At 40.9% G+C, this 22,063-nt stretch overlaps 1 protein-coding gene across 7 annotated transcripts in view; it reads left to right on the forward strand.

The window, feature by feature from the left end:
- Window positions 1–22,063, forward strand: part of caskin1 (CASK interacting protein 1) — a 111,298-nt gene that overhangs the window by 74,471 nt on the left and 14,764 nt on the right. For 4 of the 7 annotated variants that reach the window (XM_019358346.2, XM_019358342.2, XM_019358343.2 and 1 more), the window contains exons 5-15: window positions 1,008–1,103; window positions 1,190–1,320; window positions 3,441–3,549; window positions 4,382–4,490; window positions 4,974–5,068; window positions 6,294–6,411; window positions 10,968–11,213; window positions 15,791–15,895; window positions 16,671–16,789; window positions 19,605–19,686; window positions 20,230–20,339. In XM_019358346.2, the coding sequence (XP_019213891.1) occupies window positions 1,008–1,103; window positions 1,190–1,320; window positions 3,441–3,549; window positions 4,382–4,490; window positions 4,974–5,068; window positions 6,294–6,411; window positions 10,968–11,213; window positions 15,791–15,895; window positions 16,671–16,789; window positions 19,605–19,686; window positions 20,230–20,339 (1,320 nt within the window). The remainder of the gene's footprint in view (window positions 1–1,007; window positions 1,104–1,189; window positions 1,321–3,440; window positions 3,550–4,381; window positions 4,491–4,973; window positions 5,069–6,293; window positions 6,412–10,967; window positions 11,214–15,790; window positions 15,896–16,670; window positions 16,790–19,604; window positions 19,687–20,229; window positions 20,340–22,063) is intronic. The other 3 variants (XM_019358344.2, XM_025906718.1, XM_019358348.2) reach the window with 3 other exon arrangements.

Consider the following 22,063-nt stretch of genomic DNA (forward strand, 5'->3'; position numbering starts at 1 on the left):
TATAAAATAAAAAGAAAGTCAAAATAAAAAGTGCCTCAAAGGCTTCGAACTGAACATCTTAATATCTGAACATCTTACCTTGGGCATGTGCATCTGAGAGGTCCCGCCCTTGACTATCTCTGATTGGTTTAGACCACGACATGGGCATAATGTGTTGACCACACAGAGACTTTCAGAGTTGTGGAGACTTTTCTTTTACTTGAACGGCTGGTCCCACTGGTGCAACCTAGAATTGTTTTGAGAAATTAGGTTGCAGCCAAATTGGTTGCATTCTCGAGCCCTGTACTGGAATGTTTGTTGACTTTTTATTGAAGAAAATGCAGAGAAACAAGTTTATGTTGTCATAGAGTTTGTCCTGCAGAGCAGCTCCGACTCCAGCAAAAAACAGGTCTCAACCCAGCTGAGTGAACCACAAACTCTATTTACAATCTCTGGTAAGACTTCACCATCATCAAAACACCAAATGGACGAAGTGTGGTCTTCATCCCTGCAGCACATTTACAAAATCTTGGACAGTATGTGCTAAAGCAGGTTGATGCTGTTCGGGTGGCTCCTTGCGAGACACTTTATCCTGATACTTCCTTTAATTTGCTTCTGCAAACGATCTAGTTACCAAGCTGGTGAACGCACCTTTACACTCCTTACCCGTTTGTTCCTGTGGCGTGGATCGAGTAAACGCTTGATGCTACCTTCAGAGCTTTTCAAATTGAGAGTTTTGCTTTGTAGAGGATCATGGGAAATGGTGTTTGTCAGAAGCCGGTTAAAGTGTAACTTCTGACAAAACCTCACTATTAAAATTGTTTATTTAAAAAAAGAAAAGCCTACAAAAATCTGTGTAATAAGAGAAACAGCATAGTATTGAAAATTGCTCTGATTCTGTCTTCATCTCTCTTTTGTGAGAATGTCTGTTTTCTCACCTTGTTATCCTTGTGATAGACTCGTGCCCTTTCCTGCGCCCTTTGAGCGTATGGATTTTTGTCTCATGTGTCTGTGTGCCCCGTCTCCAGTCTGAGATGCTGCTGCAGCACCAGTCCAACCCGTGCATCGTGGATAACGCAGGGAAAACCCCTCTGGACCTGGCCTGTGAGTTCGGCAGAGTTGGGGTAAGAACCTACGGTTTCAATCAGTATTCGTCAACAAGATTGCAACAATGTGTTGCTTATTTTCTCTTTGTTTATGCGTGTGTAAGGTGGTCCAGTTGTTGCTGTCTAGTAACATGTGCGCTGCTTTGCTGGAGCCCAAAAAAGGAGACACCACCGACCCTAATGGGACGTCTCCGCTGCATCTAGCTGCTAAGAATGGACACATAGACATCATCAGGTACACACACACACACACACACACACACACACACACCATATCTAATGATAAACTGGCTTTAAATGTCCTCCTGAGACTGCTGATCAAACAGATGCGTAACACAGCAGGGGAACCGTATAATCCAACACACGCAAAGAATAATGGAGCAAATGCGTGTCATACACTCACTGCTGATGCATCAGTCCTAAATACATTGTAGAGATGTGGAGACAGCTGATGGCACTCCAAATCCGCACTGCACTTCATTTTATCACGCTAAATATTCAGTCATTATAAGCTCATCTCAGCATGGATCTGTCTGATTTTTGTTTATTTTATTTATTTATTTTTTTGCAAACATGCATCACGGCAAAAAGACTCCTGTTGCCTTGGTGAAGGCGTTTAGCACAGAGCCTGAAAGGATCCCAGCTGAATGGTGCGCCACGGCGGATAAACACACAAACATGCAGAGCCCATTATGTTCTCTGTTCGCTCTCAAATACTAGTAACTCAGAGCTGCTGTATATGTGTATGTGTTGGTGCAGACACCGGCTTGCCCGGTGGACGCACACAGAGGGAAAAAGGGAGGTGGTGAAGGATGAGAAATGAGAGAGAGACCTGCAACTGAGGGGAGATAAGAGCAGGAGGACAGAGGAGAGAGGGGGTAGTAAAAGACGACGAGAGAAAAGGAGCTCCAAACAGAGCGGGAGAATAAAGATTGTCATAGTTGATGGAGCACAGTGTGGCTCTCTTGAAGTGACACTGATAAATGACGCTCATTAGTCATGGCCAGCCGTCTGTGGAAGACAACACGCACACATACTCAAAGTAAGAGGAAAATTAAATACGCTTTTGGCAGCTTTTTAATTTTCTTTCTGTCGTTTATTTTTTTATTTATTTTTTAGTGAACTTTTCTCTGACCCTGTCATTTTATGGGTCAAACTGGTGATTTTCTGTACTCATTGTCAACAAATCCCATTAAAAAGACCAACATTATCAGTGACTGATGCTACAAACAAGTACAGCCTGTGTAGCCAAGCCCTGATGGACACTTACAGATTTTTCAATTATCTACGGCTAAGCTAGAAGCTAACATCAGTGTCCTGATATTATCACACTTACCATGCTGATGTTTAGTAGCTATGTGTCAACATGCCATCTTCTGGCCCAACAGATTTGAGTGATCCTCAGTCTTTGCTGCTTAAGTTCAGTTTCCCTGTGAGGAAGCACTTGGCGATGGTGGGGATGAAAAACTCCCACCACAGGAAGAATCCTACAGTGGACCCAGGGTCCGGGAGGGGCAGCCATCTGCTGCTGCAGTTAGGATTATAATTAATAAAGACATCAGAGGGTTAAGTGTGGACGCTTGTTTCTGCCACTGTAAAAAAAAATGGCTTCCATAAAACAAAATTTCAAGTTATTTTCTTGAAATTTAGCCTTTAGTGTTACAGCTGCAAATCAGGAAGCTCGGTGAATGACATCATTTCCTATTTACCTTGTTACCTGGAAGCATTTTGCTCAAACACATGCACGCTCAAAATCAGGTAGTGACAGCATTAGTGAGCTAACAGTGTATGGCAAACATCGGCACCCGGTTCTTCAGCTTTGAATGCCTTCTAGTGAGTGATAACCTGAGCTCAGGTCAGCTCAGGTCTGGCTCCCATAGACCAAGATAGCACACCGTGCTGTGCACAGTGGATTCCTCAAAAGACTATCAGAGCTCTCTGATATTCAACCTTCTTCATATTTTATATGTTGTATGTAAAACGTAACCAGTGTATCAAACAGAATGACCTGAATATCTCCTGCTTAAAGTGTGATTCAGCAAAACAACTCTAGCGTAAATGGAATTATATTTTGCTCCTTACCTAAAGTTTTTGATTAAAAGTGCATGCAAGATACTTTGTTCCTTTGTACATTTCCCACATGCTCCCACCTTTGAGTCCCCTTGTTCCTGCATGCTTACATGTGTGCACCGGTGTTTTAACACCTCTCCTGATTTTCTCACCTCTCTCTTTTGAAATGATCTTTCTCACTTCACCTTTCCTCTGTCGTCTTTTATTATACTTTTGAACTTGCCTGTTCTTATCTTCTCTCTCTCTCTCTCGCTCTCTGTTCCACCTGGTGCCTCTCCCCGGCAGGCTGCTGATCCAGGCTGGCATCGACATAAACAGGCAGACCAAAGCAGGCACTGCCCTGCATGAAGCTGCCCTCTGTGGAAAGACTGAGGCAGTGAGACTCCTGCTGGAGGTGAGTGGAACTACGGCTGCCAAGAGTTGGGTTTCTGTCACGGTGCACATGCAAAGGTGCAGTAGGTAGCACCAGCGTTGTGCTACTGCACATAACTAATCTAGAATCCAGCTCATCTAAAGATTTACAATCATGTCACCTTTGACCTCTGACCTTTCCTCCAAGGTCAATAGATTAAGCTGAAGGTCAAAGTGATAATAATGCTATAAAAGACTATTAAAACTAATGTTTCTGATTTGTTTGATATTTATTATTAAACATTTAACATAATTTTACTAAATACTGACATGAATGCTGTGTATGTACTATACTCACCTAAATAAAAAATGATCAGAAATAATTGCGCTCAAATGTCAACAGAGCAAATAACTAAACTACCCGCCTGTATGGTTGATTTGAACACGCCACGAGGTTTCATGCTTAAGTGACTGTGTGTGTTTCATCGCAATAAACTAACCTCGTCATTTAGCTCCCGAGCTGTTGAAAAGGTTACCAGCCGTCACCCTGAAGCGTCTTTGGACTGAATTCATCTTTGTTCCCTCGGCCTACATTTGTGTCAACAGATTTAAACGTGATATTGCTCTTTGGCTTTCAGCTGCCTCGGCAGAAAAATAAGATGCTGGTGTAATTAGCAGAAGAGGCCCGGGGAATTAGGGTTATGTTATCCTGATGTCAATTATGGTAAATCATCGCATCCCTACGGCGTTTAATCAGCATGTAGACGTTCTAATTTATGAGTTTAAGTAACTGGATACAGTGTGTTTTGTGGAATCTTTTTGCTGTATAAAGAGCCATATAGGACTGTTAATGTAAATTGTCCCCTCTTCTGCAGAGTGGTATCAATGCCACTGTGAGAAACACGTACAGCCAGACTGCGCTGGACATCGTCTATCAGTTCACTGCAACACAAGCAAGCAAAGAGATCAAACAGCTGCTGAGGGGTAGGATGGATGTATCTGTGTATATATAACAAATGGAGAGGAATACATGGTTGAATGAAAAGCACCACAGACAGACATAGTTTAATTTGAAATGTACAAATGGTACTGCCAGCAATCTGTGAGTTTAACTTTGTATGAAGACTGAAAGTGGAGGAATCAGTCAGCTAAGCTAACCAGCTGCTAGCAGTACAGACTGCATCTCAAACAAGCAGCCAATTTCCCTGTTATTATAATTATACACTTAATATATTTACAAATGTATACTTTAAAAACTGTATTCATATATTCAATCATTATATATGTATTTACAATTTACTTTTTCAATCACGTTTGTTTTAGTCATTCTTTTTTAAAGGTAAAAAAATACTGTGAAAACTTAATAATAATGTAATCTTGAGAATGTAAAGTTCTTTATTGACACATTTTTACATCAATTCATCATTATCTAGTTCACAATAATAATTTACTTTCTTTGCCTCTCAGATGCGTCTGCAGCCCTTCAAGTTCGGGCTCTGAAGGATTACTGCAACAACTACGACCTGACCAGCCTCAACATCAAAGCAGGAGATGTCATTACGGTAATGCATGCACACAATGGCAGCTGTTCCTGTCAGAAGCAAGAGCATTTAGTGTGATGCTGTATTGTGTTCATTGGAGGCTAATGAAGTTTTTAAAAAAGCTGTAAATTTGTGAGGCAAAACTTTGTCTTCCATAACAATATGATTGAAACAAGCTGCTGATCATTTCTAACGGTTTTGTATAAGCTATTAATTCTGGACGTTCAAATACATGGATACATTTCCACTAGAGCTTGAAAAGTGCACTAATATTGTTCTTTAAAAAAGATAAATTTTTCACCGGCCCCCTTAGATTAGCTGGTTATCAGGGGCAGTTATAATCCTGTTCATTTTAGTTAACTCTTTAAAGCCAAGTGTATCGTATTTGTTACATGTGTTTTTAAGACTTCTACTTTTTTTACCCTCAAAAAATGATTTAAATTTGCATGACAAATTTTTAAAGACTAAATTGCAAAAATATGGCTTATGTAGCAAATGTGATACAAATGACAACTCATATCTGCAGATTAAAATTTGATATATTTTGATATATTTTGTCTAAAGGTTCAACAAACACTCCATTATCAAAAAATTAAAGATTTCTGGCAGTGATTTCATGGTTCAGGTTTTAAAGGATTAAGGTAAAAAACCCTTGAAAATATTAAAAGAAGTGTGTCATATGTGAATATTTGTTTTGTCACTGCCAGAAAAAAACAAAAAAGTGCCATTTTGTATGAAATGATTTACCAAAAATTTGAAAAACTGACGTGCAGACACTGCGTAATCCCTGCAGACTCATTATCCACGAGTCCGACTTCCAATCCACTGATTAATCTAAACAGATAGGACACTTTTTCATCGTGTAATATTCCAGGTGGCAGTTTACTGGAATCAGAAATGCAAGCACGATGGTTTCAGCATCCTTTATTTGCCGTGAGCATGTTTTACAGAAGCATGTTTTCATTCCCTTCATTGCAGCGATGAATATTTGTGAGCATGTTTGTAGCCTTTAGGTACTTATTACAGTAGTGAGGAAGCCAAGTAGTGCCAACGCTGTTTTCCTCAGGGTCTGAATGAACAAGTTGACTTTGGGGATTTAGCACAAATGTGCAGCTTTGCGTTTTTTTAAAGAATAGAATTATTAAGTATTCACATTGGAAAGCTTTAAATAAAATTCTGTGGTATTAATCATTTATTAATTTATGTATCGTCCACATTTAATGTTATGAATGTGCTCGCCTCACAGGTTTTGGAGCAGCATCCCGACGGACGCTGGAAAGGCTGTATCCATGACAACAGAACAGGAAATGACCGCGTGGGCTACTTTCCATCCACCATGGTGGAGGTCATCAGCAAACGCACAGGTGAGTTTGCGCTAATATGTGCGCGCATGTGAGGTTGTGTTGGAGCTGCTTTTGAAATTTTGATGAAGCTGTTTGCTAAAAAGCTTCTGCAAATGAGTCAGGCACATGTGCACACTTGGAGCGAACGCAGGAGATACTTGGAGGCACACATCTGTAAAACCGGTACATTAAAGGTAACCTCGATAAAAACCCTCAGCCAGCTTTTTTTGGATAGAGCGAGTTAAAATAGAAGTCACATCAGAGACTTTCATCGCTTTCATCTCATACACTGGGAGAGGAGCTGTCTGTGAGTCGGCCAGCATCAAAGTGGTACCATACAGCCACCTGTCATCTCTGCATTGCTCCAGTGAAGGTCCAAGCCTTGTGGTGGAATTTTTGATAGTACTGCATCTGCCTGGGGAAAAAAATAATAAAAAACCCCTAAAAACTGAAAACATTTAGGTGGTCGACCCAAGGATGCAAGTAATATATCCCACAATTATCAACATCTTTCTGATGAGTTTCAGTGTTACCACCACAGACAGTGTAAAAGACTGATGTAGTCACCATGATGTCATACACTGGCAGTGAAACCTGTTGCTCATTGGTTAACGAATTGTCGATCACATGATGTTTGCCAATGAGCATAACGCAGATAATCCTCCATTTTTAAATATAGTATGACTAACATTTAGAAAATAGACTTTTTTTATTCAATATGGCCTGAAATGAGCAACAGAGGAAAGTGTTTGCACCGAATCTTTCCAGCCTGAAAGCTACGCCCATGTTTTATACTGCCTGTGGTTGCAGCTTACCCTCCCCATCCTAATTGTTGACAGGAAAATATAACTAAAACCAAAGCTAAACATTTATGTACTTTAGTTGCGTTCATAAAAAGAATAGTTTGACATTCCAAGATAAAAATGTCTGCCTTTACATGTGGAACGAAGCTGCTGCTCCTAACATTCAGATAGCTTAGCTTAGCACAAGACAAGTGGCTTAATGGAGCTCAGAAGTGTGTGCATATATATTTTATAAAAGTAGTTACCCTGTTGATTCTCACCTAATGCTATAAAAGTAGCATTAGGTGAGAAAACTGACAACATGTCGTATTTGTGTGCTGATTAGCTTAGCTTTAGCAAGACTGAAAACAGCTAGCCTGGCTTTGATCAGAGGTAAGAAAATCTCCCTAACAGCACCTTTAAAGCTTACCGTTTAGCATGTTAGATCTGATTTTATAAAAAAAGTATAAACATGTTTTAGTTTAAACCTTTTTTCAGGGTTTAAGATGAAACTACTGGCTGTTGTCTTCTAACCCTCTGCATGAATAGACATTCCCCCAAAGTATCAAACATTTTCTTTATTTGTTTAGCATGTAAACTTTCATTGCTTGGTGCCCTTCCATCTTAATCAGCTTTTATTCACCTGGATGAGACGTACACAGCATATTCAGACCCATCCTGTCATCTCGGTGTGACTGAGCAGCCACAGAGAGGCTCAGATGTTTTTAATTGTTTGTCGCGTTGGTCTCTATAGGTCTGGTAGTTCTGTTTACCATCTGTCTGTCTCTCTGTATTACAGTATATGTCTTCCTGTCTTAGTCTGTATGAGTGTCTCTCTAATTGTTGCTCACCACTGACAGCCATTACCTGTTGTCTGTTCATGCTCATCATGTCCTCCTCTGATTACCTTTGCACACTGCATTACCACCTCGGCACTATTGTGGCATCACCCATCCTTTCATACACTAAATCATGCAGCAGCTGTACGCCGCCTTATACTGTATACGGCAGCTGTATGCAGTGCAGAAACAGCTGGAGTGCTCCCACTTGGCTTGCAGAGCCAGACTGACTAATCACTGCTACCGCTCATTCGCGCATACACACTGTGCAGCATCAGCAGCAGCTGTTCTAACGGGGAGTTTCATTTACTCAGCTGTTTTTCATCAATTTTTAATTATTCTTTTCTCTCAGTCAGTCCCCTCTCCATGTTATATTGCTCTCATCTGCTCTTTTATTCCCGCTAACAGGGAAGCAACAGCAAAAAATTTCAGAGACAACCGTTCATAATTTGATCTAAATGTTGCTGTAATAACACCTGTGCCTTTAAGCGTTTAGTTTCAGTGTAGAGTGACCAGTCACAAAAACAGAACAAACTTTAGCAGCTAGCTTGTGAAAGAATGTCTAGGCAATTATCTAGTTATAAATATTAAGATATATTAGTTATAAATATTTTGCAGCTTTGTGAAGTCAGCGTTGTTTTGCTAGTGTTGTGCTGCTACTAGTACCAGCAATACATTATATAGAATTATAGACTTCAGTAAAATGTGGAAGGCATCAAAACTACGAATGAACACATTTGGAATTATGTAGTAAACACAAAAGTGTAAAATGACTCAAAACATGTTTTATAAGCAGCCACCCGTTGCTTTGATTAATGCTTTGTAGAGTCTTGGCCTTCTCTCTCTGAGCTTCACGAAGTCGTAACCTGAAATGGTTTTCCAACATTCTTGAAGGAGTTCCCAGAGATGCTGAGCACTTGTTGGCTCTTTTGCCTTCACTCTGCGGTCCATCTCATCCCAAATCATCTCCATTTGGTTTTAGGTCAGGTGACTGTGGAGGCCAGGTCATCTGGCTAGCACTCCATCACTCTTCTTTTTGGTCAAATAGCCCTTACACAGCCTGGAGGTGTGTTTGGGGTCATTGTCCTGTTAAAAAATAAACGATGGTCCAACTAAATACAAACAAGATGGGATGGCGTGTCGCTGCAAGATGCTGTGGTAGCCATGCTGGTTCAGCGTGCCTTCAGTTTTGAATAAATCCGCAACTGTGCCAGCAGCAAAGCACCCCCACACCATCACAGCTCCTCCTCCATGTTTCATGGTGGGAGCCATGTAGAGACCATCCGTTCACCTTTTCTGCATCGCACAAAGACATCGCAGGTGGAACCAAAGATCTCAAATTTGGACTCATCAGACCAAAGCACAGATTTCCACTGGTCTAATGTCCACTCCTTGTGTTTCTTGTCCCCAAACAAATCTCTTCTGCTTTTGCTTTTTCTTAGTCGTGGTTTCTTAGCAGCTATTTGACCATAAAGGCCTGATTCACACAGTCTCCACTGAACAGTTCATGTAGAGATGTGTCTGCTACTGAAACTGTGTGGCATTTATCTGGGCTCTAATCTGAGGTGCTGTTAACCTGCCATTTCCGAGGCTGGTGACTTGGATGAGTTTATCTTCAGCAGCAGAGGTGACTCTTGGTCTTCCTTTCGTGGGGCGGTCCTCATGTGAGCCAGTTTTGTCGTAGCGCTTGATGGTTTTTGCTACTGCACTTGGGGACACGTTCAAAGTTTTAGCAATGTTATGGACTGACTGACCTTCAGTTCTTAAAGTAATGATGGACTGTCGTTTCTCTTTACTTAGCTGATTGGTTCTTGCCATAATATGAATTCTAACAGTTGTTAAATAGGGCTGTCAGCTGCGTACCAACCTGACTTCTGTGCAACAAAACTGATGGTCCCAACCTCATTAAGAAGGCAAGAAATTCCACAGATAAACCCTGACAAGGCACACCTGTGAAGTGAAAACCATTTCAGGGGACTACATCATGAAGATCAGGGAGAGAAGGCCAAGCACTGTCAACAAAGCAAAGGGTGGCTACTTATCCAGCCGGTACTAAAGCTAGGAGTTGTCAATGCTACATTTTATTGTTTGGTTACAGCTGGCTAACGACTTGCAACAAAGTAGCAAATTTAAAGTGAAAATAATACAAAAAAATTCTAATACAACAAAAGCGAAATAAATTTTAACTATGCACCTGCAAGGAATAAAATATATTGAATGGTCAATTATGCTGTTAGCTCGCACACTAGAGAGAGACATAGTCCTAACATTGCATAAGGTTAGCATGTGGTCGGCTAGCTTCATTACTAAAGTGCTATCTCTCGTTCAGAACATATTCTTTCCATATTCTAAAAGTTATTATGTTAACATGAAAAATAAAATGCTATTCCAACAAAAGTATGCAGTTGCTGTCATAAGATGCTATACAGCCTCTCCACAATGGTTGATACAAACAAGATATTTATATTAATTTGCTCCTCTGTGTTGAGGCATGTCTCTACCTCCAACGTTTACTAAAAAGAGGCACATGTGAGTGAAAGACCTGCATGTTACCTAGAAGTAACACTACTCTATTGTATGCTTGTAGCTAATAACATGCAACAGAACATATTTGCTGTTTTGCACAGTAAGGCTGCTTGATTCAAATGCAAGTTTATTATCAGTCCCTCAGCCCATTTCCACTTTCACAGCATCCCTATTACAGCGCTCCGTTCATTTCATTTCACCGATGCTCACAGCTGTTTGTCATTTACTACACCAGCTTTGTCCTTCATTCCCCTCTTCCTCTTGGTTTGAGTTCTAACTTCAGTCCTTGTTTTTAATTTTCCTTTTTTTTCTTCCCTTTTTTCTTACATGTAATTCTCTGTTTTGTCGTTTGTTTGTCACGTGGCGGTGGCTCACTGTTGGCTGGTTGTGTGTGTGTTTTCCGTGTGTCGTCACGGTGGGTGTTATCTAGGTTTGGCCAGCACAGTCATTTGCACTCAACAGTTTCAAAAGATACCGCTGGTTGCCCCGGCGACGGTTGCCCCTGCCAACGCAGTAGTCAACGGCAACGACACCACGTTCCATCAGATCCATATCCTGCCTCCACCGCCTCCTCCTCCACCACATTCCCATCAGCCACTGCTTCCACTTTTCACTTCCTTTGGCTATAACAGGTCACCCGTGACAAGTCCACAGGGAGACACACCTACTGCCCCAGGTACACGGCCCCTTTTTCATTATTATTATTGTTATTATTCTTATTATTATCATTATTATTATTATTATGTTTATTATTACGAAAGCTTTAAGGGATGCTTTCCTTATGTTTTATGAACTAACTGCAAGTTTTAAAAAATCTGATTGGCTATGTAAGATTCAGATTGGCATTTTTCCTTTTACGAAGGCATCCATTAAAGTTTTCTGTTATTAAATCATTATCCATGTAATTTTATGTGTTGCTCATACTGTCTAACTTTTGTTTTTCAATTGTTGCTGTTGTCATTTCCATTACTGAGATCCAGAATCCGCTTTGGGAAAGAAGAGTTTAGACCACCTGATATTTCTGGTATTATTATTTTAGCTGGCTCTGTGGACAAAGATCAAACCGTGCAGGGAAATAGTCCCAGACCATTGCACAAAAAATAAGCAATACATACAGTTACATGAATTACATTATATGTAAAAAAAAAAAAAAAAGATTATTAAATAAAAACCATAAAAGTTTAGATAGAGTTTGTTTTTTTTTCCGTCTCCAGTATACATTACAGTCATTTCAAGTAAATTAGGTGATAAAACTCAGATGCATATTGTTTTTTCTGCATTAGTTTCCATTATTATCCATGGAATCTATTCCCTCATTACATTCAAATTGCTTTAATATACATTAACCTCTTAACCCTCTCTGGTCATGACAACCCCCAGTTCTAACCCTAATCCCAACGCTAATCCTAACCAGTATGAGTGGTTAACTTTTATTTTTATTATCAATCAGGAAAAAAAGAAAATAGTAATTCTAACTGACACATGAGAAAACCTATGCACATTTATTTTTGCTAAAAGAGACCATTTCGGCTTTCTCAAAAATACAGGAGAGGGTTAGGGTTAACCTCTGTAAGTCACTGGCAGCTCATCTGGGGTAGTGGGTGGGATTCAGGTTAGGAAATAGAAAAGTGTTTAGGAGAAAAATCATAATGCCATAGAGAATATGCAAGACTTGATTTGAAAGGTACCAGCTTCTAGTTTCTGAAAGGCTGCCAATGTAACGTTTGGCTAAACAAAAAATAGCCTAACCGGGACAACTTCCTGGTAACCAAAGGGATGGTCCCCCTCTGAGGTTCCATCCATCCATCTTCTTCTTCTTATCCGAGGCCGGGTCGCAGGGGCAGCAGCCCAAGCAGAGAAGCCCAGACCTCCCTCACCCCAGCCAACTCCTCCAGCTTATCCAGGGGAACACCAAGGCGTTCCCAGGCCAGCCGAGAGATATAATCTCTCCAGCGTCTCCTGGGTCTGCCTCCTCCCGGTGGGACATGCCTGGAACACCTCACCTAGGAGGCGCCCAGGAGGCATCCTTGTCAGATGCCCGAACCACCTCAACTGGCTCCTTTCGATGTGGAGGAGCAGCGGCTCTACTCTGAGCCCCTCCCGGATGGCCGAACTTCTCACCCTATCTCTGAGGGAGAGTCCAGCCACCCTTCAGAGGAAGCCCATTTCGCTGCTTGTATCTGCAGTCTCGTTCTTTCGGTCACTACCCACAGCTCGTGACCATAGGTGAGGGGAGGGACGTAGATCGACCGGTAAATTGAGAGCTTCGCTTTTACACTCAGCTCCCTCTTCACCACAACAGACCGGTGCAGCGTCCACATCACTGCAGCACCAATCCGTCTGTTGATCTCCCGCTCCTTTCTCCCGTCACTCGTGAACAAAGCCCAGAGATACTTAAACCTCCACTTGGGGCAAGAACTCGTCCTCTGAGGTTGACTCTATATTTAGGCCAAACAGTCATTGATGGGACTAATATAAATATGTGTCGTTAGAAGGACTATTATCTTCATTCCTTGAAATGCCAGGACTTAAAAGAACAATCAGACATGACGTACTTTCAGTGCGTAGGGTTAGAGTTAGGGTTAAATTACTAATTCATTTTGCAGAATTAATCAAAAAACTCTTTTACATTATTTGGTTGTATTCAGACCATTTCAGTAAAAACAGTCCAACAGACGAGCAGAAAACATACGAGTAGTCGATGCTGTTAAAGTGGTGCAATTGAACAGAAGCGCCACATTTTAAAAAAATGCTTTCAGCGTCTTTACTAATAAGAGACGTTAGGTGTCAAACAGGAAGGTAGGCTCCTCATTTTGTGACAAACCTCTGTTCTCCTGAGTTGGTTTGTGCTTTAGTTGTCTTGATTTGTAGCTTTTGGTTTTTACACTTCTTTTTCCCCCCTTCCGTCTCCTTTTGTTCTTCCCTCCTTCCCTGAATTTCACCATCGTCCCAGCCACCAGGGCAGCCCTGCTCCTTACTTATACCGACACGCTCCACTCAAAGCTCTCTCCTGAACAAGCCAGAGTGTTTTCTGTTCTGTCCTCGTCCTGCGTGCTGTTCTCACGTCTGTTCATTTTAACATCACTTTTACCCACCTTGTTCACTTACCCTCAATGGATGTGAGTGTGTGTTTGTGTGTAAGGAAGGTGGTGAATTATTTCAGTAAACTCTTAGGTGTGTACATGTATAGAGGGGTTTAGAGAATTGTTATGATTGAAAGAAACATACAGTAAAGGTGTTTTTCTTTTCATATTGGGAGGAGTTTTAGTTTGAATAACAGTTTTGTGTTTGTAATACTTTTGGCGTTTCTCTTTATCAAATGGGTGACATTTTCTAGCTATTCAGTGAGAAATTGCTTCCTGAATAATACAAATTTTAACTTTATCTTCTTTGATTGTTGAACATGACATATTAGAGGGGAGAAAAAAAGACTATGTAAAAGTTGGCAACTTACAAAGTATAAAATGTCAAGTGTTGCATAAGAGACCCAAATACATTGCTAGAAAATGTCACCGTCAGTGCTGTGCAGGTAAGTTCTTCACTGATTGTAAACGGCTCTGTGAATGGGAGACCATTCTGTTACCTCGAGGAAAATAAGGCCTTCCTTTCTTCACCATAACTATGTCAGCTCAGCATGTTTTCTCTGAGCCTTGATGGTTCAAAGACGGCACATTTCACAAACAGCTGGAATATAGGGCTCTATGAAAGGATGTGGAAACAGACTGGTCAATAACGTTCCCAAGGTCACTTGGAGGGATGCAAAATGTCCACAAGGAGCTGTGCCATCACGCGAAACACGAAGGGAACTTTTTTTTAATGCGTGTGTTTCTCTGGAGCACTGTTGGTCACACATATAAACCATTATCCAGCCCTTATTAAGATGGTTATAATGGTTTATTTATAATACTCTCCAAATGCACTACAGCAGCCCCATTCTGAAAAGCCCAACATATATAATCACATATTTTTGGATGCATTATATATGTATGTGTATGTACATTATGGCATATATGTGTATATACACAGATTTTCATGTTATGGATTTATTTATGTACTATTGGTATATAAATGTTTTCATATATCTATATATATATATGCTGTATTTTTTTCTGTGTGTGTGTGTGTGTGAGAGAGAGAGAGAGACGGAATAAATGTGTGTAAGTTTGAAACCTTTCCTTTATTGCTCCTCTCTCCTACTGGACCCTTCCTTATTTCCTGTCTTTTCCAAGAATTACCTTACAGTTAATTTAATTAACTCCACTTTATCCTTGCCGTTCTGAAAATAGGAAGAATATGAATATGAACAGACTCCAGACGACGTGTAAATTTAGCCATTGCAACTTTTTTTATGGATCAATGCAGGCTGTGATTCAAGATGCTGTCGTTTGAAGCGATTTAGGACTAAAATGAGAAAATGTGAGGCCACTGAGAGGCGTTAAACCTAATCTGGGAACCTCAGTAATCTGCAAACGTCAGCCGTTACCACGGTCTGTACTTTGTTTAAAGTATATTTAAGGAGCAGATATAATATCATGTATTTTATACAACCTTATATACATAATATATATAAATATATATCATATATAAACTTGTTACATAGTACAGTACACATACATAGTATTGATAGCTGCAGTATTAAGTGTAGACCTGTGTGCTAACCTCATATTCAATCAACTCTGAGATCAAATTTGAATGCTAAATATCACAAACATATAAAAAGAAGGAGCAGACGTAAGCCATGCAGTATTACTGTTAATCTGTTAGTTTTATGACATATGGCTTACCTGCTCAACCTGGTTAGCTATACTAGCACCCATGGTTTATCTGATATATTTATTATAGTATATAAAGCCTGTAAGGATTTTGATCTGACATTAAAGTGAACTGGTTTGCTTATTGTGGTGAACATGTGGACAGTTACCGCTAGTCCCACTTGTTCTGTGGAGCCTTTTAATTGAATACAAAGCTACCGTACGTTGATGCATGACAGATGGTGTTAGCAGCTACCTGTGAAATGTGAACATTTAGCAGCAAAATACACAATTATTAGTGTTTTTATAAAATAAAAGTGTAATGCATGGCTGCATAAATAAGCACCGTGCTGATTACTATAGTTCTGTTCCACTTCCGCGTAGTAGGCAGAAAAATGAACTATTACTGCGTTAAGTGGCAAAATTTTCACTGTAGAAAACACCAGTTTCCTCGGTCACTTTAGAGTCAGTTAGCGGCTAACAGTGGTATTCTGTGTTGAAGGTTGTCGCGGCTCAGAGGCAAGTCCTCAAAGTTCTCCTACCCCGTCCAGCGGGCCCCATGGAGGCTCCAATGAAGAGATCTGGGTACTGCGCAAGCCTGTGGCAGGTAACTAAGCCGCGCTGCGCTGAGCCCTCAATTCCTGAAACCTGAAGGTCTGACCAGGGGTCAAACAGTATCTGACGCCATTCAGAAAAAACCTTTCATACCCAGCGCTGCCATTTCTGAGTGCTTACAGTAGTGCAAATCTCTGGAAGAGCAGAAACCATTCATCATCTGTTGTTTGAACCACAAGATGATGTGGTTTGAAGGCTTTCAGATACTCTTTGACCTGCTCCTGACAGTCTCCCATCTCCTGCTTATCCTTCCATCCGAAGCTTAGCTGAAGTCAGCGGCCTTATGTGTAGGACTGCAGCCATCTGCATCGGTCTACAGTCTTTGTGCGTGCGTGTCTTTCCAACTGCTTGTGTGGGGACATCAAGAAAGCTAAAAAATCTGAGAGAAAACCCAAGAGAAAAGATGGTGTGTGCGCGTGTGTGTCTGCAACATGTATGAAAGTGTCTTTATTCCACTTTTCCGTTCGTCACTCAGTCGTCCGTCACCCTGTCTGTCCGTCCTGTGCATCCAACCACATGCTGCCCAGTGCATTTCAATGGAGAGTCTCACCTCTTACCACACAGCTTTGGATATCAGCTAAACCACTCAATGCGTGTGTGTGTGTGTGTGTGTCTGTGTGTGTCTGTGTGTGTCTGTGTGTGACTGTATGCATCCATCTTGTTGCATGTTTGCATTCGTATGAACAAAATCTATACGTGTTGTTTTGGCGGTTGCATGCGTGTGTGAATGTATGTGTATGTCTTGTGTGTGTGTGTGTGTGTTCCAGGTGGAGATCGCAGCAGCGTCGGTAGTTCCGGCAGTGTAACCAGTGTGAGGTCATCAGGCAGTGGGCAGAGTGCTGGCAGCGCTGCACACATCCTCCACGCACAGGCTGAGGGGGTTAAGGTACCCTACACACACACACACACACACACACACACACACACACACACACACACACACGACTAAACCTAACCGATGATCTTAAACAAGTAGTGAAATTATGAAGGTATTATGAAATGGTCCTTTAGTTGGTAAAAGGTAACAAGCTGGGAGTAAAAAGCTGAAATTGAAATATTTGGGGCTGTGCAATAAATTGTAACATCTAATGACTGGCTACTTAGCTACTGGAGGTCAAAAATGACAACTGAACAGGCTTTGGGGGCTTGTGTTTATTTAATTTAAAAAAACAACAACAATTTTATAAAAGATTAATGTAGCCAGTGTGACAATATCCATTGGTTTTGACTATATTTTAGGTTTAGGTTTTAAGGTTTTAAGTTCAAAGTTATATGACAGAAAGAGTAGCTTGCTAAGTTATTAAGTAATGCTAGCAAGTTTAGAGAGTTTCATTCATGTGGGTTGCCTGAGTGCTAAGGCAACGGGCTAATAATGGCTCAGTCACACTAGAATTAAAACAGGACCGCGGCCTCTGCAAGTGGGGAAAATGAGTTGGTGGCTGCAACACTCTCAAGTCCCACCCAGTACTTTCGATTACAGTTTGGATTGTTCAGGTCGCCTGGGGACAGACCTGGTCCACATCTTGAGAGCGTTGCTGTTTGTTGTTCCAGTGATTTTTCCTGTGCCGTGGTCTGTGTGACTGTAGTATAAAATACTAGAAAACCTGTAGCAAACGCTTCAGGGATTGGCTCTACCACCATGTACATCATCACTGATGAAGGCTTACATGATGATACTAATGCTGCTTTTAGAATATATAACCTTTGTTCCTTATGAATGTTTATTTATTCCAAGTCTTACCAATCAGTGGACAACATCAGTCATTTTTATTTCTTCTTGTCATTAAAATGAAGGTACAGGGTTGTTGTTTGAAGCTTGAGTTCAGGACGTCACATGTAATTAGTTTGTAGGCAAACAGATAAGTGGATAACTGTAGTTTGACTGTTTTATGCTATGCCTTTATGCACTCTACATTATTCTTTTTAATATTTTCCTATTTACCTGGTAGCTTTGTTATAGATAAGATGTAAAATTAAAAAAACCCATTTGATAATCTATCAAAGTATACCACGACGTTAAAGATTGAAGTAGTGGTACAGAGATATGCCACATGGACATTATATTCCACATTTTTCTCTCATAATCCACACTAACCGATTAAAAAAATTAGGCAGATGGATGTCATTTATTTAAACGTACAACAGTAAAAGAGCCACACAGCAGATTTGTGCAGCTCAGACTCGGTGAAAGCCTCTGTTCTCTCTGCATCTCGCTTCTCTTTCGTTGGAAGTCCAATTTTTATTGCAGTGCTGCAGGTTTCAGAAGGAGGTTTTAATGTGATTAATGCAGTGGCAGTCGGCATACATCATGTCAGGGGTTTTTTCCCAAAAGACAGCCTTTTCTACAGAGATCAATTCTAACTGAGATGATGTAGGTTTTGAATCTATAAAATGCAGAAACAGCACCCAAGCAACTGACTTTTTTCTCACTGAGGATACGTTATTCAGCAAAGGTGTGACTGTCCCCTGAAGGCAACAGTAGGTAATTTAGAATGAATATATGAGCATGAAATGGACACTTATCATCAGATATTATGATTTCAGGAAACCCACCACTTTAAAAGCATGTATTATCCAGGATTGATGGGTTGTGGAGTAACATTTATTAGAAGCGATACCACATTTTTCTTTAACAAATGAAAAGCAAAATTCATTATTCCTGAAATATACTCACATGTACTTTAGTTTTGCTGCTACAGCCTCATTTGTTCTGGTGTAATGTGTAGCTTGTGGTGACTATTTTAACAGTAGTGAGTTAATTCCCTGCCTTTATATATAACCTTTCCATACTCCGGCCATTGTTATGTTATGTTTTAATGTGCCTCAGATAAATTCAGTTTGGCCTCCATGTTGGCACAGGGAAGCCAACACACAGTTTTATATCTATAATAAAAAAGAAAAGAAGCTCTGACTGAATTTTCCACCGTGTTTCCAGCTGTGTTGTTTTTTATTCACCTAATCGTCATCTTAATAGCTTATAAAATGAAGGATTTCTTACCGTGATGCATCGACTTTAGTATGTTTGGAACAAAAAATATATGATAATGTGAAATGTTATTACCTTTTGCTTGATCTGAACATGTCTTTCATTAGAACCTTAAAAAACTGGTTTGACCAAATATGTATCCATTTTCATGCAAGCTGTGGTAAGATATGCACAGTTTTCTAATTTATAGTCTTTACTTTCTATATGATGCTAATTCTGACGGTAAAGTTTTGCTAATGAAGAGTGCCATGTTTGAGATGGTACACTGTAGTTTCCTAAGTGTACAGAGGAGCGAGGTGTTCGACAGAAGGGGGTTAAAGTTAACAGAAAGGTTTTGGTTAGCAGTAGTTAATCGAGGGGACTACTACGCAACTCCTAGTTCAACGTAGTGATACGGCTGGAGCTTTCTTTAGGTGATTGGGGAAACCTGCAGTCAGCTGAGACTGAAGAAGTCACTTGGATGAGTGACGAAACATTTCTCCCTCTGAAAACGCTACGTCCAGATAAACAGAATCAAAATTTGGGGATTTAATTACCTGGATGATTGAGCATGCATCAAGATGAAAATATGCTGTATTTTCAGCTTGCACTGGCCTAAAGTGGTGAAAAAAAGTGAATGCCACGTCAGGGCAGTAAAAAGAAAGTCGTTAGAAGTTGCTGCTCCTGTGTATGAAAATGTGGTCTCATAAATGTGCTGTGTGTATTTTTTTTCCAGCTTTTAGCCACCGTCTTGTCTCAGTCTGCCAAAGCGAAGGAGCATCTGATGGAGCAATCCAAGTCTCTGGATCAGCCTCCAGGTAGGCCAGGCAGGTGACCAGAAAAGAAAGAAGGCTTTCTCCGTTTCCTCCTGTTGTTGCCTATTACTAATCTCACCGCCAAGTGTTTTAGGCATACTGTAATATTTGATTACACGACCGAAGCGCAAGCAGTAGGAAGCTGGTGAGAGAAAGAAGAGCCAATGCTTTCTAATAAAGAGGAGAAGAGCAGAACCAGGGAGCAAGAGAGTGGGATTAGTCTTAATCTACAGGTCTTTTAGAAAATGTCATCATTTACTTTCACACACAAACAGATCTTGGCTTGTTTGGTAGACAGATGGCCAAGGCAGGGGATGTAGGAGGGAGTGTAGAAGGGTGTGATTGGTTAAAAAAAGGTTTGCTGTATGTTGGGAACCAGGAATTCTATTGGTTGAGCATCAAAACAATGAAGGAGACCGATCGCAAGGCAGTTAAAGGAGGAGATTCGAGGTCAGATAGCAAGCGATAAACTCACCTGTTGATCGATCCAAGTTTGCAAGCATAGGACAACAATTTGTGACTGGCCAACAATATTTCTCCTCACAGGCTCTGCCAGCTCCTCTCGGACATCGAGCCAATCAGGCTGTCCACTCCACGAAGCGCCGCCTTATGATGCCACGGCAACCAGGAAGGGGGAGGGTCCATCCGAGGGGAAGGTAGGACAGTCCCAAATCCCTACAGATTCCGCCTTTCATGCAAACACATACAGGCAGTCGCCACCATCAGCATCTAACTGCAGGATGATAACAACGTAGCTTCTCAGTCACAACAACCACAAAACTCACTCTCACACTTGTACACACGCAAACACACACACACACCAAGATGTCCCATCGGTTTCTCTCGCAACTGGCTTCGTCCGTGCTGCGAGTTTTCGGATGCAGCCACGACACGGTGAGTGTGAGAGTGGATCCTGTATGAACGTGAACGAGGAATTGTGTGTGCGTGTGAGAAAATGCTGCATTTCTGTTATTTTTTACCTGCTGTCCATTGTTATTCGCTCCTTTTAGTTGCAGCTTCTCTTCTTCCATTGCTGCATTTTTCTTACTTTACTGGAAAAACATCTGATAGTGCACCTGAGGGAAGGACATCCTAGTTAGATATTGGCGAGTGTGTGTTGTGTGTGTGTGTGCTGGCAGGGGCCCAGCAGTGTGCATAACGTGGGTGGACTTAGCACTAAAAGTGTGAAATCTGAGCTTGCACCATGTGCAATAAATTGTCATTTACTGTACAGTGTATGTGTGCATGTGTTTGACTTCACGTGTCATTGTACAATCGTTTCATGTTCAAAACAAAACCAAAAACAAAACAGTGAGCATATTTAAGTAGCAGGTGGTCATGGTGGTAGTGTGCATCACTTGCCTGCAGTATATGTGTGCACACACTATCATGTAAGCCATGTTCTAATGACCATCTGTTAGCTAGAGTCCCGATTCCTCTGCACCCAGCTTCACAATACTTCCCTAGACGGGTTAACGTGGAAGAACGATGGGAAGAACGCCAGTGGTTTTTGAGGGACTTTGAGGAAGGAGGAGGGACACGGGAAAAGATGGAAAAAGGGAACGGAAAAAGAGAGAAAGAGCCTGAAAGAATGGAGAAAAACGAGAGTGACAGGAGGAATGTGGGAGTTTAAAGAAAAGCAGCGTGTGAGTGGGAAGAAGTCAAGCAGTGGTTTGCTAGTTAGACAGAGTGCTCTTTCATCTGCTGTCACTCATTCAAAGCAGGACACTACTTTAACCATGCTCCATCATAATAAAGGTCTGGGTCATAATGAAGGTCACCAAGAGGGACTGCACAACATTTTTATTCCTTCGACGCTCACCCCATATATTGGTACAGTGTTCAATCTTGATTGGATCCAGTCTATAAAAGTCAACACATGAACCTCATGAGAAATAGGTGCCTCAAAAAGAGACGTGCTGACTTGTGCAGCTGTGTAGCCATACTGATGAATACCATAACACTTACTGTGACAGATAGAGGGCAGACATATCATAAGACCATATAAACAAACTTTAGTTTTCATTTCTGAATGTTGTATGGACTTATCGAGGCAGAAAATTGTATCCCGTAATTCTGTAGTTGTCCTACATGATCAATATCAAGTCACCTGGAAAATCCACACCACATAACAGCATTCATAACCTACGGAAGAGGATTAGGGCCACTGGGAAAAACAAAAGTGGGCATGTCTTTTTTTTTCTTCTTTTCCTGAATTCTGAGAAAAAAAGTCAGAATTCTGAGAAAAAAAATCAGAATTCTGAGATTAAAGTCAGAATTCTGAGGAAAAAAAATCAGAATTCTGAGATTAAAGTCAGAATTCTGAGAAAAAAAATCAGAATTCTGAGATTAAAGTCAGAATTCTGAGAAAAAAAATCAG

The sequence above is a fragment of the Oreochromis niloticus genome, linkage group LG4 (genome assembly GCF_001858045.2).
Source record: "Oreochromis niloticus isolate F11D_XX linkage group LG4, O_niloticus_UMD_NMBU, whole genome shotgun sequence".
Taxonomy (NCBI): domain Eukaryota; kingdom Metazoa; phylum Chordata; class Actinopteri; order Cichliformes; family Cichlidae; genus Oreochromis; species Oreochromis niloticus.